The 17,798-nt window shown below is 44.3% G+C and overlaps 1 protein-coding gene across 1 annotated transcript in view; it reads right to left on the bottom strand.

Moving 5' to 3' along the window:
- Positions 1-17,798, bottom strand: part of MAN1C1 (mannosidase alpha class 1C member 1) — a 143,614-nt gene that overhangs the window by 24,542 nt on the left and 101,274 nt on the right. The window contains exons 3-4 of the mRNA XM_081869020.1: positions 12,402-12,517; positions 4,503-4,583 (exon numbers count right to left, since the gene is read on the bottom strand). Coding sequence (XP_081725146.1) covers positions 4,503-4,583; positions 12,402-12,517 — 197 coding nt within the window. The remainder of the gene's footprint in view (positions 1-4,502; positions 4,584-12,401; positions 12,518-17,798) is intronic.

Below are 17,798 nucleotides of genomic sequence, written 5' to 3'. Positions count from 1 at the left end.
GAAATGGAAAATGAAGAGGATTACGTGAATGCGTCCTTACATCTGGCATGAAAAACGTGGCATCTCCTCGTGTGGCACAGCTCATCTCTCCCCCCTCTTCCCCACAAGCCACTGCTCCTTTAACCAGCTGAGTAAAGACTAACCAGTAAGTCAAAGGTTTCAGCTTCAAATCCTGCCACCTGATCTACTGCCAACTCACTCGGAGAAGCTGGCTTATGGCTTCTCTCCACATATTCTTATGCTAATGCCTTGGCAGGCGTGCCTTCACTCTACTTTGAGAAGTGTAATCTTTGCTTTTGTTTTTGGTTTTTTTGGCTGGAAGGGTGGGTGGAGCAGGATGGGCATTGCATGTCTGAGATGTTCACGCCAAAGGGACAAAAATGATTTCAGGAAACAGAAACCACAAGGAGTCTGAAACTTGAAGCACAACCACAACAGCTCCTAATGTAGTGTAAATATACCCACATCACACAGCCTTTTTGCTCACAGTTCATTACTACACAATGAACATCAGGATCTAGAACTTCAAGTCCACAGTTAATATCTTCCCCGTTCCTTTTTTTAACAGTTTACTGTCTGTTCTAGTTCATTTCCAGGGTTCTTTTTTTTTTTTTAACTTGGCAAATTAAGTTTCCCCAATCTGGGCCTGCCAATTCTTTTGAGGAACAATTACTACCAGTGCTCAATAGATTAGTCATGACAACAGGAAACCTATTAAGTTGCTTAGGGGATCGTGCACAAGCTTTTCCCTTCAAGCCCCCCACAGGGTTCTGTCTTGGGCCCGGTCTTATTCAACATCTTTATCAACGACTTGGATGATGGACTCAAGGGCATCCTGATCAAATTTGCAGATGACACCAAACTGGGAGGGGTGGCTAACACCCCAGAGGACAGGATCACACTTCAAAACGATCTTGACAGATTAGAGAACTGGGCCAAAACAAACCAGATGAATTTTAATAGGGAGAAATGTAAAGTATTGCACTTGGGCAAAAAAAATGAGAGGCACAAATACAAGATGGGTGACACCTGGCTTGAGAGCAGTACATGTGAAAAGGATCTAGGAGTCTTGGTTGACCACAAACTTGACATGAGCCAACAGTGTGACGTGGCAGCTAAAAAAGCCAATGCAATTCTGGGCTGCATCAATAGGAGTATTGCATCTAGATCAAGGGAAGTAATAGTGCCACTGTATTCTGCTCTGGTCAGACCTCACCTGGAGTACTGTGTCCAGTTCTGGGCACCACAGTTCAAGAAGGACACTGACAAACTGGAACGTGTCCAGAGGAGGGCAACCAAAATGGTCAAAGGCCTGGAAACGATGCCTTATGAAGAACGGCTAAGGGAGCTGGGCATGTTTAGCCTGGAGAAGAGGAGGTTAAGGGGTGATATGATAGCCATGTTCAAATATATCAAAGGATGTCACATAGAGGAGGGAGAAAGGTTGTTTTCTGCTGCTCCAGAGAAGCGGACACGGAGCAATGGTTCCAAACTACAAGAAAGAAGATTCCACCTAAACATTAGGAAGAACTTCCTGACAGTAAGAGCTGTTCGACAGTGGAATTTGCTGCCAAGGAGTGTGGTGGAGTCTCCTTCTTTGGAGGTCTTTAAGCAGAGGCTTGACAACCATATGTCAGGAGTGCTCTGATGGTGTTTCCTGCTTGGCAGGGGGTTGGACTCGATGGCCCTTGTGGTCTCTTCCAACTCTATGATTCTATGATTCTATGATTCTAAGTGAGTCCAAGCTGCAGCTGATGGTTCTAAGACAGCAGGAAATCCTCTGGAGGCTATAGTCCACACTGTTTCCTATATATTTGGGGGCCTTTCATTTAGATGGCAAAGATCAGGTCCAGAAAGAGAGAAGAGGTGGAAAGAAAAATGACCTGGATGTACCTAAGCCAGGCATGTCACAGAATTTCATCAGAAATGGAAGAGAGAGTGGAAACTGCCACAAATGACATACTTGCAAGAGCTAGGGCAGCCTTCGTCAACCAGGTGTCTAGGGGGGTTGCGGATGAAAACATTAAGGAGACATCAGGTTGGCAAAGGCTGAGCTACTAAAATAAACAGCTCCACAGCTCAAAACACACTAGGATTTATTTATTTTTAAGTAGCAAAATGCTAGAACATTTGCACACAACTCCTTCCATTTTTGGCCCTGGATTGGTTTAACTCTCTTGCTCAGATATGCAAAGCCCCCAGCCAGATCTGTGGACAGGGAGCTTGCCGAATGCTCCAGCCTCTGCCTTGGGCATTTTGCGCAATCCCTCCATGCCCACCGTCAGAAATATATGATGCAAACAGCCTCTGCTTGTACTTGGGAGCAGCGGGAAAACAAGGAGAAAGCGTACTGCAGTGGAATTTTATCGCTCAGCAAAATTCATTTTGGCAAGGGAGATTAATGTTTGTTGAGGCTGGAGGCTGCATCACCTTTGGAAAGCAGATGGCATTCACTCAAAAGGGAAGAAACATCTTTGGAGGGACACACCATCGGCTGCAGGGGTATCACTAAGGCCCTCTCTTCCCCCTGCCCTAGGTTCATACCTTGCCCATTCAAAGCCTGTCAGTTAAAAGCAAACTTCCTCTCCAAACCAGATATGGGATTTTGGGTCATCAGGGATGGCCCAGTTCCTCAGGGCTTGAATAGGCAGCATGACTCCCTCCAGATCTGTATGCAAATACATATTTTCAAGGTGTGAAGATTAAGTTTTGGGGCAGAGAACCAGGAATGGAGAGGTAGCATCATTCGTTCTGTTTCTGTAGAATAGGGTGAGCTGTAGCTTAGTGGTAGAGCACCAGCCTTGCATGCAGAAGTCCCGGGTTCAATCCCCAGCATCTCCAGGTAGGGATGGGGGAGAACACTGTCTGGAATCCTGGAGAGGTGCTGCCAGTCAGTGTAGACCCTGCTGAGCCATATGGACCAGTGGCCTGACTCAGTATAAGGCACCTTCCTATATTCCTGTGCTAGAAATATGGAGGGACACCAAAGCCCTACCTCCTGATCCTTGGAAATCTCACAGACAGAGGAGTCCCTCTCTGGCTTATGCCGCATCACCAGATGTTGCTCACACACTTGCAAGACTACATTTGCAGTCGTACGGGCCAGAACCCCTCTCAAATGAAAGCTGGCATTTTCAAGGTACCAAATCCTGTCCTCAGCAGTGAATTATTGTGCCTTTCCCGTCCTTGCATAGCATCAGTCCAGGGGCGGGGGCGGGGGCGGGGTCTGTGTGCTTTTTGCAAGTACAAGGACTGAAATCCACAAGCAAGCTAGGATTTCTAACCAGCCCTCTCAAATCCAAGGCCACAGCTCCATGTGCTAAGATGCTGGTTTTCAAAAGGGAGAATGAGAAAATCAGTCATGAAGATAAGTTGCCTCAAAGACAGCTTATTTATTTTTATGTAGTTTAGCAAATTTATAGCCTGCCTTTACTGCCAAAGATACCCTGGGCAGCTTCTTTGCCATTGCCACCCTCTCCCTCTTCAGTGCACACAGGACTAGCATACGGATGGTAGAATCCCTGTGTAGGATTCTGCAATGTACGCTAACGCATGACACCGGTTGCATGGAGCAACAAGCTCAAACACACACAGCATGCTGTATGAAGGGAGGTTTCCATCCCCCCCCCCCAAAAAAAAATTCTGTTTTTTAAATAGCTTGCTAAGACAGCAAGTGGCTGGCGTTTCCATGCCGGCTGTAGAAGAGGGTGGGTTCTCTTCCACTGCAGCTGGCATAGGAATGCACCCTCTTAGCAGACTAGTCTTTTGTTTTTCTGTAAGTTGGTAACTTTCGTTGGCTTATTATTTACAAGACTGCTCTATCTTCTGACTAAAAGTTCTGAAGGTAAGTATTTACTCATCTGATAAATGAAAACCCTAATGGGACTTTCTGTCTTTGGACTGAGTTTTGGTGGTGGTTACAAAACGTGGGGGTGGGGGCCTTGCAGTTGGCGGGGCTTCCGCAGAATGGTGTAGGATGCCTTGGAAGGCAGAAAACAGAGCTGAAGGCCTTGTCAAGCTGCCTTGACACTCATGGCTGCTTTTGCGGCAATATAGTGGAAAACAGCCGCCACTAAAAATGACACTTGCCCCACTGCAGCATTTAACGTGACCCCGAGGGACCTATGAAAGTTCTTCTCTTGAACATCAGGAAATTAACAAGTTCTGAACGCAAGGCCAAGATCACGGCAAACAGCATTTCAGCAGGGACCAATGTACCAAACCAAAGAGCTATTTAGGAAAAATTGTCCACGGGAGAAAATATCTATACAGATGAGCCAGGCAAAGTAATTATGCAAGACTTAATTAACAGCCATCATCAGCATTCCAATATTTATAAAGGAGTCAGATTTTTAGCTTGCTGAGACACAGGGGACTGCTTCGAAGGGTTTGGTGGTTAGGGTTCTCTGGGGGCAATTGTGTGTGTTGTGTGGATGTTGGTGGGTGGGTGTACGAATGCAGCTCTCTCAGACGCTCCATGTATTAAACGATGTGGAACAAACCTCTTCTCCAGTTAGGTAATATGCAGCCAGAAGCCCTCCGACGTAGCGGATGTTCACTTCAAACAAGGAAGCTTCGCCATTCTGTGGAAAACAATGTGGGAAGGTTTCAGGTTATACGCTAACCAGATGGTAAGACTGTAAGACTGACCAGTGACACAAAGTAAGCAAAAACACATTCCTCAGGATGGAACTTGAAGCTGATACAGAGCGTGAGGCTGCTGGCCAAAACAGAAGCCCTGAGTTTCCTTGCAACTTCTCCTCCAGTAAATCTCACTGCATGACATCATAGCACTGAGCGTGTCGCTGCCCACTTCCATTAGCTGCTTAAAGGGGTGGGGGGAACATAATGGTGCCTAGCAGTGAGATGCTAGCATGGGGGAAGGGGAGATGGAAATGCAGGGCCTTTGCCAGCAGTGCTATATCTAGCAGTGCTCTTAGAGAAGAAATCACACATGGCTGCAGCACACACTGAAGGGGTGCAGAAGTGAGCCTTGGACTTGCTCACCCCCATCCACATTATGCTTCGAATGAAAACGGGGGCCTGGGCAGGTCGGTTCCCAAGCAGGATTCCACTTACACAATCCATAGGTTGGCAAAACGGGGGTGAAGGGGCTTTCCATGTGAGGGTTTTTTTGCAGACTGGCTTCTGATCACATTTAAGAGGCTACATGAAGTGGGAGAGAATATGCACATCCACAGTCTGCCCCTATGCCATAAACCGCTCCTGTGTGTGAAACTGACATGCCATAAACCGCTCCTGTGTGTGAAACTGACATGCCAGGGCCATGTGTGAACTGCCACATATCATGTAGCACAGTGGTGGGGAACCTTTGTCCCTCCAGGTGCTGCTGAACTAAAACTCCCATCAACCCAGGCCACTAGCCATGCTTGCTGGGGCTGATGAGAGTTGTAGTTCATCAATATCTGGAGGGCACCATGTTGGCTATCTCTGAGGGGTTCTTAAAAAGATTAAAAATGATGAAGTCACATGAGGAAAGTACAGGTGACTCTCAATTTACAGTGGGGTTACGTTCTGGGGATTGCCAAAGTCTTTTTTCCCAGACGCCCACTCCCTTTTTAATTTTAATTTTTTTTGCCAAGTGTGTAAAGCTGAATGTGCGCATGTTAAAGAACTGTAAGTTGTAAACTACCTATATACTAACCCTAGAGTTACCTGCTTACTAGCCCTGCTGTGAACTTTACTCAGCGGACGAGGCCTTCCCACAAGCAAAGGAAAGGGTGGGGCTTCCAAAATGGTGCTCTCCAGATTTTGCCAATGGGACAAAGCCTAGGGATGATGGGAGCTGTTGTTCAGCAATCTCCAGGGGTCAAAGGTTCCCTACATCCAATACAGCCATTTTAAAAAGTGAAAGAGCTTTACATGACTTCCCTAACGTATGTAAATTCATAGGTGGGGGACTGGGCCAGCAGTGCCAGCAACCGAGTGTTTGAACGTTACAAGAAGGGTGTTGGCAGGAGAAGGCAGGAAACAGGATTGCTGAATGCTTCCTGTTCCCTCCGCTTTGTGTCTCGTTTGAAGAACTCGCATATTCATTTCGTTCAAATAATGGAGGGGTACGTTATGGATAGGCAGGAGACAATGGGGTATTTCTAAGCAAAGACATTTGGGACAGTATGGTGTAGAAGGCAGGCCTGCGTAGCTTTCTTTCTTTCCTGGGCATCCACTGATTTGTAAATGGGAGTCTTTCAGATAACCCTTTACCTGCAGCTAGTTGTGATCTATAATAATCCAGCTTTGGATCAGTGAAATGTCAAAGCAATTGCAGTCAAATTGTTCCTTTCAAAGATTTGCTCCTCAAGCCTGATCCTGCATGACAATTCAGTTTTGCTTTCTGAATAAATATCAGCTTCTTGCAACACACCCGCACGCACGCATACACAGCTTCCAGGTAGAACATCTACTTCAGGGATAAGTAAAAAGCACCATTAGAAAAAGGGAAATGGAAAGGAAGTGCAAGAAAGCAGCATACATCAGCCTTGAGAAAGGGTCGCAGGTTTCTCTCCTCACATCATATACATGGAATAACTCTCCCTCCCTCCCTCTCTTTCACACAAACACTTTACTCCCCACAAGGAGCTCTCAGTGGTACACATGGTTTTCCTCTTATTGCCTTCTCAACAACCTAAGAGGAAGGTTATATGAGGAGTGTGCAACTGGGTCACCCAGTGAGTTTTACAGTGCAACAGGGATTTGAGTCCAGGGCTCTGTACACACCATACATTTAAAGTACACACACACACACACACACACACACACACACACACCCCTCACCACCTGACAAAGAATGGTGGGATCTGTAGTTTACCCCCAGAGCTACAATTTCCCAGAACCCTTAACAAACTACAATTTCCAGGGTTATTTGAGGGAAGCTGTGTATGGTACATATACAACTACTGTGGCATACTTCAAGTTCTGAACATTTTCAGGTTGGTGTGACTTTAGAGTAATGTGTGGAATGCCACAAGCCTGACATTTCATAGCTAAGTATACACGTTAGTAAAACTGGGTCTCAGATGTGCAGGCAGGGCAGGTGGCTGAATCCAGCTGTTAGATAGGTCAAGCCTGCCCCATGCTAGGCTACCAGTGCCTGGCTGTGTGTGGCCAGGTGGGAGCATCAGATGAACACACATGGGAAATAAAACAAATTCCTTCCAGTAGCACCTTAAAGACCAACTAAGTCAGTTCTTGGTATGAGCTTTCGTGTGCATGCACACTTCTTCAGATACACTGAAACAGAAGTTTCCAGACCCTTCTATATAGTGAGAAGGTGGGGAGGGGTATTACTCAGAAGGGTGGTGGGAATGGGTGATTGGCAGATAGCTGTGATGAGCCTGTTGACGACTCTTAACGACTGCAATAGGTCTTACAGGAAAAAGCAAGGGGTGAAAAGGTGAAAAATGGCTTTGTCATGTATAATGAGATAAGAATCCAAGGTCTTTGTTCAGACCAGGTTTCTCCATGGTTTTAAGTTTGGTGATAAGTTGTAATTCAGCAGCTTCTCTTTCCAGTCTATTTCTGAAATTCCTTTGTAGTAAAACAGCTACTTTGAGATCTTGTATAGAATGTCCTGGGAGATTGAAGTGTTCTCCTACTGGTTTCTCTGTCTTGTGATTCCTGATGTCCGATTTATGTCCGTTTATTCTTTGGCGTAAGGTCTGGCCTGTTTGTCCAATATAGAGAGCTGAAGGACACTGTTGGCATTTTATGGCATACACAATGTTAGACGATGAGCAATTAAATAGTCCCGAGATGGTATGTGTGATGTTGTTGGGGCCAGTAATGGTGTTGTCCAGGTGTATGTGGCAGCAAAGTTGGCATCTGGGTTTATTGCAGGCTCTGGTGCCAGTGTCCGTGTTAGGTCTGGTTGTAGTATTATTGTGGGTTAGGAGTTGTTTAAGACTGGGTGGCTGTCTGTAGGCAATGAAAGGTCTTCCTCCCAGAGCTTGAGAAAGAGAACTGTCATTGTCCAGGAGAGGTTGCAGATCTCTGATGATGCGTTGTACTGTTTTAACTTGGGAGCTGTATGTAGCTCCAGTTGAGAGTGGTAAATGTTTTGTTTTTCCTTTTGGAACTCTTGCCAAGCTTGGTGGTTCCTGATAGAGTTGTCCAATACAAGGAGTTCCTCCTTTATTAGCTTCTGTTTAGAGTAGAGAACGCTGATCAGATGTTTGAGCAGCTTCTTAGAGAAAGTGTTGCATAGTTTTCTTGCATATTCAGTGGGATACGTGGATTGTAGAGGGTTCTTAATTCTAAGACCCTTGGGTATAATGTCCAGGTTCTTGCATTTAGTAAGAAAGAAGATATCAGTCTGTACCTGTGCAAGTTTCTTGGTGAGGTTGATGGACTTCCATTTCATGCGGCTCAATGTGGTGCCTTCCATAGTTCCAGTTACAGATAGGTAGCCGTGTTGGTCTGCCATAGTCAAAACAAAACAAATTCCTTCCAGTAGCACATGGGAAATGAGATGGTGAGGGGAAACAGTGGCTGGGGTGCCCTGAAGTGTAGCCCACACACCATCCAGCGGAGGGACAGACAGCCCTGAGGTGTGGCATTTTTATTTAAGGATAAGACACTTGCCCAGGACCATCCAGTTCTGACTGGACCAGTTTTGAACCTAGGACTTCCAAATTTTAAGTCCAATCCTTTTAGGAAATGGTTAATTCATCTCTGCTCAAAAACAGACAGAGTTACCAGCCTTTGGGAAAAATGCACTGTATATTTTATTTTCTTTTATTTTCATATAATTTTTATTACATTTTCAATTTACAGAAAAGGAAAAAAGAACAAACCAAAAAAGAGAAAAAAGAAAAATAATCCAACTTTCAAAATGCATTTTTACGTTACTAACTGGACTTCCCCACATCTCCCTCACCCTGCGTTCTTTACAATAAACATATCAGCAAATTATTACCTTGTTTCGTATCTTGTTTATATCTTTCAAAATATTTTACTTCTAAATTTAAAGTACCTTTTGTCAATTATTTATACCTTAAAATAATACATAAAATAACTTTAAATTTCAACTTTTTCTTGCTTATAACTTAATTTTCTGTTTTCCCAATCTAGTTGCAGGAGCTAAAATTTCCAAATCATGCAGATTCTTAACATTCATACAACTTATAATGTTTTTGTAAATAGTCCTTAAATTTCTTCCAGTCCTCTTCCATTGTCTCTTCTCCCAAATCTCGGATTCTGCCAGTCATTTCAGCCAGTTCCATATAGTCCATCAACTGCGTCTGCCACTCTTCCAGCGTGGGAAGATCTTGTATCTTCCAATATTTTGCAATGAGTATTCTTGCTGCTGTAGTTGCATACATAAAAAGTGTTCTATCCTTCTTTAACACCTTTTGGTCCACAATGCCCAGGAGGAAGGCCTCTGGTTTCTTAGGAAAGGTGTACCTAAACACCTTTTTTAACTCATTGTAGATCATTTCCCAGAAGGCCTTCACTTTTGGACAAGTCCACCAAAGGTGAAAGAATGTCCCTTCAGCCTCCTTACATTTCCAACATTTATTATCAGACTGATGATATATTTTTGCAAGTTTGACTGGGGTCATGTACCACCTATATATCATTTTCATAATATTCTCCTTCAGGGCATTACATGCCGTGAATTTCATTCCAGTGGTCCATAACCTTTCCCAGTCTTCAAACATAATGTTGTACCCAATATCCTGAGCCCATTTTATCATGGCTGATTTGACTATCTCATCCTGGGTGTTCCATTTAAGCAGCAAGTTATACATTCTCGAGAGTACCTTGGTCTTAGGTTCTAACAGTTCTGTCTCTAATTTCGATTTTTCCACCTGGAATCCTATTTTTTTGTCCCACTTAAAAACCTCTTGAATTTGAGCATAATGAAACCAGTCTTGCACCCTATTCTTTAATTTTTCAAAGCTCTGCAGCCTCCAATTGTCTCCAGTTTTTTCTATTATTTCCCAATATTTCGGCCATCCGACCTCCATATTGGGTCTTTTTCGAACCTTGGCCTCCGCTGGTGATAACCACCTCGGGGTCTTACCTTCTAGTAAGTCTTTGTATTTTGTCCAGACCATAAATATAGCTTTCCTGACAATATGGTTTTTGAACATTTTATGAACCTTTACCTTGTCGTACCACAAATATGCATGCCATCCAAAAGCGTTATCGTGCCCTTCCAGATCTATAAATATATTTTATTTTCCAAGTGCATCACCTTCATGTTGGTTGATTCTTGACTGCTGACAGCATCAAATATGTGTGCACAGGCATGCGCACACACACACGGTTTTTAATGCAGACCTAGTCTCATCCACATTTAAATCCTGAGATCCAGCTATTTAAAAGGTTCATTCTTGAATTTGCAGATTGATCTGTGAGGGCGGATGGGGTGGGAGGAAGAGCTTTTGTGAAAACACAGATCAATTATCCCTGTCTATTCCATCTCTTGGCCTATCGATCTGATGCCAAACACAAACCATTCAACCAGAATTTATCAGATGCGACTGTCCATTTGCAAGTTCGTGCTGGTCACCTCTTTCAAAATGACGCTTCTCTAGGAAGGTGAGGCAGCTGAACTAGCTGCTCTTGCTTCAAAGAAAATGCTAGTTATGCTGCAACAACTGCAGCATAGCTCTGAAATTAGAATCTGAACACCATCTTGGTAAACACAGGGTCTGAAACCTCAGTAGTTCTTGAACCAGAGACCCAAGGGATGCATGCCAGCCTGTGCATATCACAACCAAGCTCTAACCTTAGGTGAGAGTGGCACAGGGACGGGCAAAGAAGCTGTATCTCAGTGGCTAAGCATCTGCTAAGGTCCCAGATTCAATCTGTGCAAACTCTCCAGCTAGGGCTGCTGAGTTCCCTTCCCTGAAGAGTCAGTGTAGGCAATGTTGTTTTAGGTGGGGAACCCTTCTCAGGCCAAGGACCACATTCCCTTCTAGTGACCATTTCCCAGCTGCGGGAGGGGCCAAAGACAAAAGTGGGTGGAGCAACCAACAAAAATGTCAACTCTACACAGTAGGCGAGTTTCTACACACACTCACACAGCCGTCTCTACCCTTCTGCAAGGCAAGTAAGAGGCATTATAAGAGTCCAAGAACACATTCCAGCCAGGCAAAAACAATAAAAGAGGGTGCAAAGTATATCCAGTGAGGCGTGTGGCCTGGAAGAGGAGGCGTGGCCTGGAGGGTGCAGACCTGAGGGCCAAAGAGAGGCCTGGGGGCAGCATTTGGCCCTAGGCCTGAGGTTCCCCGGTTTCCTATGCTCCTCTGTCTCTTAACAGAAATAGGCCAGAGAAGATCCTGATCCCTATTCCAGCTTCTAGGTCAGCTACTCTCATTGGTCTGAAGAACAGTGGCGATTATCTCCCAGTATTTAGCCTCTAGGCTTATTACACAGAAGGCTGCACTAGCTCATGCAAAGTTATGTTTAGCTTCATTTTCAAATGGTGATTAACTGAAGCGGAAGATTCAGAAACCCATTTATGATGGCCAAATACCAATATCAGACTTAAATGTTCATAAGAGAGCCCCTGCGACCCAGTGATTTCAGTTCAGGTCTGGGAGGTTTGGGTTCAAGTCTCTCCTCCACCAAGTTGCCCCATTCTGCACCTCCAATAAAAATGTGGTGTTAGAATTAACACAACATTTTATTACAAATTGAAAGTGCTAGGCTGTTAACACTTGAGCTTCAAATGCCTGCAGCCATGTTTGACTTCTGAAACGACCAACCTTGCTGAGTGGACAAGGAGTAGGAGTTGGAGATAGAAATAAATGACACTTAAGGGGAAAGCAACAGAGAAATTGACATGATTGGATTTTATCTTCTCTGGTGCTCTTATCCAGTGATCAAGGGAAATTCCTAAAGAATAAGAAGCATCAAGGACACTTTGGGCCAATTCACACTTCCTTTTGTGCCGTGTTTCTAGGCACAGGTCTGGGAATTCCAGGTCTGCATCCCAGTGTTTTTTTGCTTTTGTACCAGAGCTTTCACTGGGTAAACCCACATTTTACCACTGAACTGGAGTAAATGGCAATCAGGTTTTCAATGGATTGCTCCATTATTTTGCTTGTTTGTTTGTCCTGGCACTTTCCCTGGGAAAATAGACATGTTACCACTGAATCAAACAAACAAAATAAATAAATAGATAGACAGATTGGAAACGGACTTGGAAAGCCTCTGGACCTTTGCCTAGAAAAGTGTGCAGCAAAGGTTAAGTGTGGATGAGCCCTTTCTTGGTACTTGACAGAACTGCACCAATTCCCAATTCTCAGCTTGCTTCTGCTGGGTCTGCATGCCTTTGTTTGTGAAGAGCGCAAAGTCAAAACTCCAGGGTCCCAAACATGCCAGGCGGTTTCTGCAGCTCAGAGAAACATATTCAAAGACTGACTCACCACATTCAAGTCAAAGTTCTTCTCCACCCAATCTTTGGCTTCTTGGAATTCTTCTTGCAGCTCCATGATATACAGAGTATCTAAGGCATCCACCACAGTTGCTCCCCGGAGACCTCCTGCATCAGCAGAAAACAGAATAGTTTGAAATGGATCTTTATTCTACTTCCCATGTGTTTGTGCATGGGTGGTTGTAAAAAAATAACAACCCCAGAAACACTAATGCTTAAGTGGCATTTAGCATTCACGTTATCATTTAGAATTTATACAAGATTCCGGCTGGCATCTGTGCTGCTGTTGTTTTTAGCTACGTAATTGTTTTAACTGCTTTTATATATGTATTGGTTCTTAATTGTTTCTATATATGCTTTTATATGCACATTTATTGCATTGTGAAATTGCTTCAAGATGTTTCATAGGAAGCAATTCATAAATGAAATAATATGGTACTTTTAAAGGGGGCAAATTCCTTCCCCAAGGAGTATATGCCTGAAATTGTGATTGGGATGTGTATGTGTGCCAAACAGAGAAGCTAGGCAACAGAGAAATGGCTGAGGTGTAAATGGGAGTTACAACACACACACACACACACACACACACACACACACTCACACTCTGCTTGCTTGTCAAATTGGCTTCTAAGTGGTTTCCAAGTATAAAACCAATTACAAAAATATATCCACTCAGAATTAAAATACAGTATACAGTTGAACAATTTCATCAAAACATTAAATACATGCTTAAAATGTAGAATAAAACAAGCCCATTAAAGTAACATAACAATGAAAACAGTCAAAACAGCAATTGCATCCGGGGGTTCAGGTGAGGAGTTGAGGGAAATGCTTGTCTAAATAACTGTGTTTTCAAGAGCCAGTGGGATGTCAATACTGATGGGGCCTCTCATATTTCAGCACAGAAAGCATTCCATAATGCTGGTGCTACCAGTTAAAAAACCTGCCTTTGTGCCACAGCTCCATAGCTACATTTGCAGCTTAAAAATTCAGCTGGTGCTGAGTGTCAAGGGGTTATTGCTGAAGGCTTTCCAGACAGGGCAAGTTCTGGTGAATGGTGCTGGAGTACTTACCACTTTGTCATTGAAATTTCAACAAGAACCCCAGTTTTCAAGCCATCCTTAAAAACACAGCTTTAATTTTTATATCCCATGTTGAAACAGTGTGTTCGGCCTGGGTTCACGCCAATTAATCAGTGCAAGCAGCATGATCAAGTCCATCAGCTGGCTGACTGGAGAACGGAAATGGAGCATAGACCAAGAGTTCTCAAAAACAGAGAACAGGCTTTCACAGCAAAGCAAAGGCAATTAGCACCTCTTATTTGCTCCTCTTAATCTCCAGTTTCACATGGAATCCCTGCCTTTTTCACAGATGCCACACACTGAGATGACCTCCTCATCAAGTTATCCAGTGCAACCCCGCTAACTCTTTCCTGGTTAGTCACCAACAGTTCAGACTCATTTGGAGTTCTTCATGGTCTGCCTTGGATTTCATCATCCCAAATAATTTAGCATGATCCCTACACTCACGTACCCATTTGCTTCCTCCTCCTTAACCAGTTACCATTTCATCAAAGCAGGGATAGCCAATGCAGGGCCCTCCAGATGTTATTATTTCATAAAATGTATATATTGCTTGATTGTATAAAACCTCAAAGCGGTTTACGTGTTGTTGGACTTTAGTTCCCATCAGCCCCAGCCAGCAGGGGCGACGTTCAGGGATACTGGGAGTTGTAGGTCAGAAACATCTGGAGGGTGCCCTGTTGGCTACCCTGACCTCTTATCTTGTGACTGCTATGTGTACTTAATAGCCTTCAGGGAAGGATTTTGTCAGAAGGTTTTTACAAGATCTAAGTGTGCAATGCCTATCAGTCCAACCGTATCTATCTACCTGTTGGCAATCTGAGAGAATTCTGAACAACCAATGAAGTCAGGCCTCCTAAAACAGAAACTGTAACAATTCGTCCTTTTTCTTTTGTCTCTCTAACAATTTTAATAAAGCCTCTGCTCCTAATCTGTCAATTCATATGAACAAGAGGGAGGTTCACCTATCCTCAGTCCTCCACAGAACAGTCTGCTTACTCTCCAGAAAAGCAGAATTCTGGAATAACCTCAGGTGTAAAAGAAGGGAGTGTATGCAGTGGTATAACATGGGTTGCTAGTGCCCGGAGCCACATAGAGGGGGTGGGTGGGAAGGAGGGAAGTAGATGGAATACGTATGCATATTCAACTGCCTAACGGTGTCAGAGATGTCACTTCCTGGTTTGCATGGGAAAGTTGCTTTCAACGGAGCCCAGAGATGGAAGCATGAAGCTGTATTTAGGCAGCACTGGGTGTTGATATTTTGCATCTGAGGCAACTGCCCCTGTGCAGCACTGGGTATATGGCCTGAAGCACCACTGGGTATATGCCTCTGTGCACCACTGGGTATATGGCCTGAAGCATGTTGAGCAGGTTCCACTTCTGCATGTTTTCCCATTCAGCTTTCCCAGATTATGGACTAGAACAAGACCCGGAGCATGTGCACAGTGGCTCTATTTGAGGAAGGAAGAAAAGAGGGCAAAGACATCAGTAAAACAATCTCTCCCTCCATTGAGTTTCTGGTGCCTGGATGGAGAGCAGGGAGGAGAGAGACCCTGAACTGTCTGGTGTTTAAGGCAGAAAATCCCTAGGGGTATATTAAGATCCTATAGTATTGAGTTTTTAAAATCTATGAATGACTCAGTGAAAGCAATACTGTCAGGAGACTTAAAACAGAAAGACCCTTTAAATGGTTCACAACTCTTCTGATAACTCGTGGTACTCATCAGCTATGAATTTGAAGCCAAAATGTGTTAAAGCCTGATAAAAAGCAAACGGTCTGCTCCTGGGGAAATCAGCTGCAACAGATGTCTGCATGAAAATAGTTTTGTCAGACCACATTTCCAGATCATTCTGAAGAACTGCTGCTTGGGTCACACCAATATGGTTACGCATGGGATTCCTACCAGAGAAGCAGAGCCCCATTAAAGACCAAACACACTGGCAGGTGTCTCCAGAATGGTCTTTGAAGGGATGCTTAATGCGAAAGACAAGTTGCCTTACCACTATGACAGCAATGAAGAAAGAGTATTTTTGTTTTGTGTTTCTGGTTGTGGCCAGATAAATGCCAGGAATTAAGGCAGATAAATGCCAGGAATTAAGAGCATGTCAAAGTGCAAGTAGATAAATAGGTACCGCTTCAGCGGGAAGGTAAACGGCGTTTCCGTGCGCTGCTCTGGTTCGCCAGAGGCGGCTTAGTCATGCTGGCCACATGACCTGGAAGCTGTACACCGGCTCCCTCGGCCAATAAAGCGAGATGAGCGCCACAACCCCAGAGTCGGCCACGACTGGACGTAATGGTCAGGGGTCCCTTTATCTTTACCTTATATATGAGTCTTATATATGCCGTGAGAGATAACAGAGAGCCCAATCTGAGGTAGATCAGAGCCTGAACAAATGAGACCCAAGACATTTTAGTGCTTGAAGTGGAGAGTCCAGATTATACACCCGCCATACACCAAGCAACACAGGGTATTCAGAAGAATGCTGCCTTCCGCAGTGGAAGCTGAACATAGCCATTATGGCTCCCTGCCACTGATAGCCTTATCTTCCATGAAATGTCTCATCCTTTTGGAAAGCCATCCAAGTTGATGGCGACCACTATCTCCTGTTGGATCAAATTCAGTAGTCTATGTGCTGTGTGAAGAAGTACTTCCTTTTGCCTTCCAATGTTGCCTCCGTTCTAGTGTTATGAGATCCTGACTGACTGCATAGCTCCAGCGAGGCTGGTGCAACATGTACCCTTCGGACCAACCTCTGAGACCAAACAGTCTCTCCAGGCTCTTTCTGGTTAAAGCACAGTTTTCTCCACAGCTGCCTGGCAAAGGCAGGGAGCCATTCTCTAGCTGCAAGAAATGACATGCAAGATCAGATAGCTTTCTTAACGGAGAACCCTTTGTTCTGTCAGACAATGAATGCACATTTCCAGTGAAAAGTGACTCATGGCTTTCTAGCACCGTTATGAATGCTAAGAGATGACAGCAACTGGCAACAGCAGGTTTCTAAACAAACACTCTGGGTATCCAAAACAAGCCTTGTCAAAGGAACGGTGCTGCTGGATTAACTAGCAGAGTATAAATTCCCTCCTGAGCAGGGATCTAGTGGTTACTGCCATTGTCCTCCAGCAGGGGGCAACAGTGCAAATGCAGACCAAGCACAACTGACTCCAGCGCCCCACTGTATAAACCACCAGGGGCTTCACAACCTTGTCACACTACCAAGCAGATTGCCTCCAACCCCCTGTTTCTGCTGCCTTGGACTGCAACAGCAGAGGGGTTGTTGAGCACCCACCATGCCAGATTAGGAGGGCCAGAGGGCTGAGTATGGCTTTTATTGCAGGTTTTCAGTTGCAGGCAACCTTCAAACTGAGTTGCTACCCAGCTCTGAAGCTATTAGGTGAGATTCAGCAAATTTAAGCTGCATTAATAAAACTGCAGTTTCCAAGTCACAAAAAATAATGTACATCCGCAGTCACCCCTGAGTGCAATTCGTTAGATGACTTTTCCATGATGACAGCCCTACGCAATGCTTAATTCCCTTCCCTTGTAGCTAGTCTTTATGTTGATGCACACCAACCACCCTGATATATTAAGAGAGGGCGGTACTTTCTAGAAATAAAAATAAATGAACAAACTTATTTATGAAATATTTATATACTTCTTGATTATAGCAAGACCTCAAAGCGGTTTACTAAAATAATAAAACAATGAAATCATGAGTAAAAAACAGTTTAAAACAACTATGTAAAACATGAAAAACGACAACCCAACAATAAGCTAAAAACCAGATTGGAACACATGCCAGCAATTCTACATGACTTGATAGGCTTGCCTAAAGAAAATGCTTTAGGCAGACACCGAAAAGAGTCCAGTGAAGGTGCCTGCCTAATGCCAACAGGCAGGCAGTTGCCAAGTATGAGTGCTGCCACACTGAAAGATAATTTCCTGCAAATGCAGAATGAGCGCCATGTGGCACCTGTAAGAGGGCCAGGTGGCTCCCCCACTCGAGGTCATTGAGCAGAAGCTGGGCAGCCAAAAGGTTGTCCTAGTTGGCCTACACAAACCCTGTGGATTCTATTACTGTAAACTCCTGATGGGACTAACCATGGAGGCTTGGCTAAGCCATTTTTCTCAGCTCCATCCTCTGTACAAGCCAAGTGATAGTGGCCCACATCACATGCTTAACATGGGCAGTATTGGAAATAGGACAATTTAGGGCTCACAGACCACTTGAAGATTGCTGAGGCTCTTGGAAGACCACTTAATGGTTGTTGTTTTCCTGCCTGTTGTAGCAGATGTAATGTGCTATAC

Source organism: Podarcis erhardii (assembly GCF_964252035.2).
Source record: "Podarcis erhardii genome assembly, chromosome: 7".
Taxonomy (NCBI): domain Eukaryota; kingdom Metazoa; phylum Chordata; class Lepidosauria; order Squamata; family Lacertidae; genus Podarcis; species Podarcis erhardii.
Note: the sequence above shows the minus strand (reverse complement) of the source record. Positions and strands in the feature narration are given on the sequence as shown.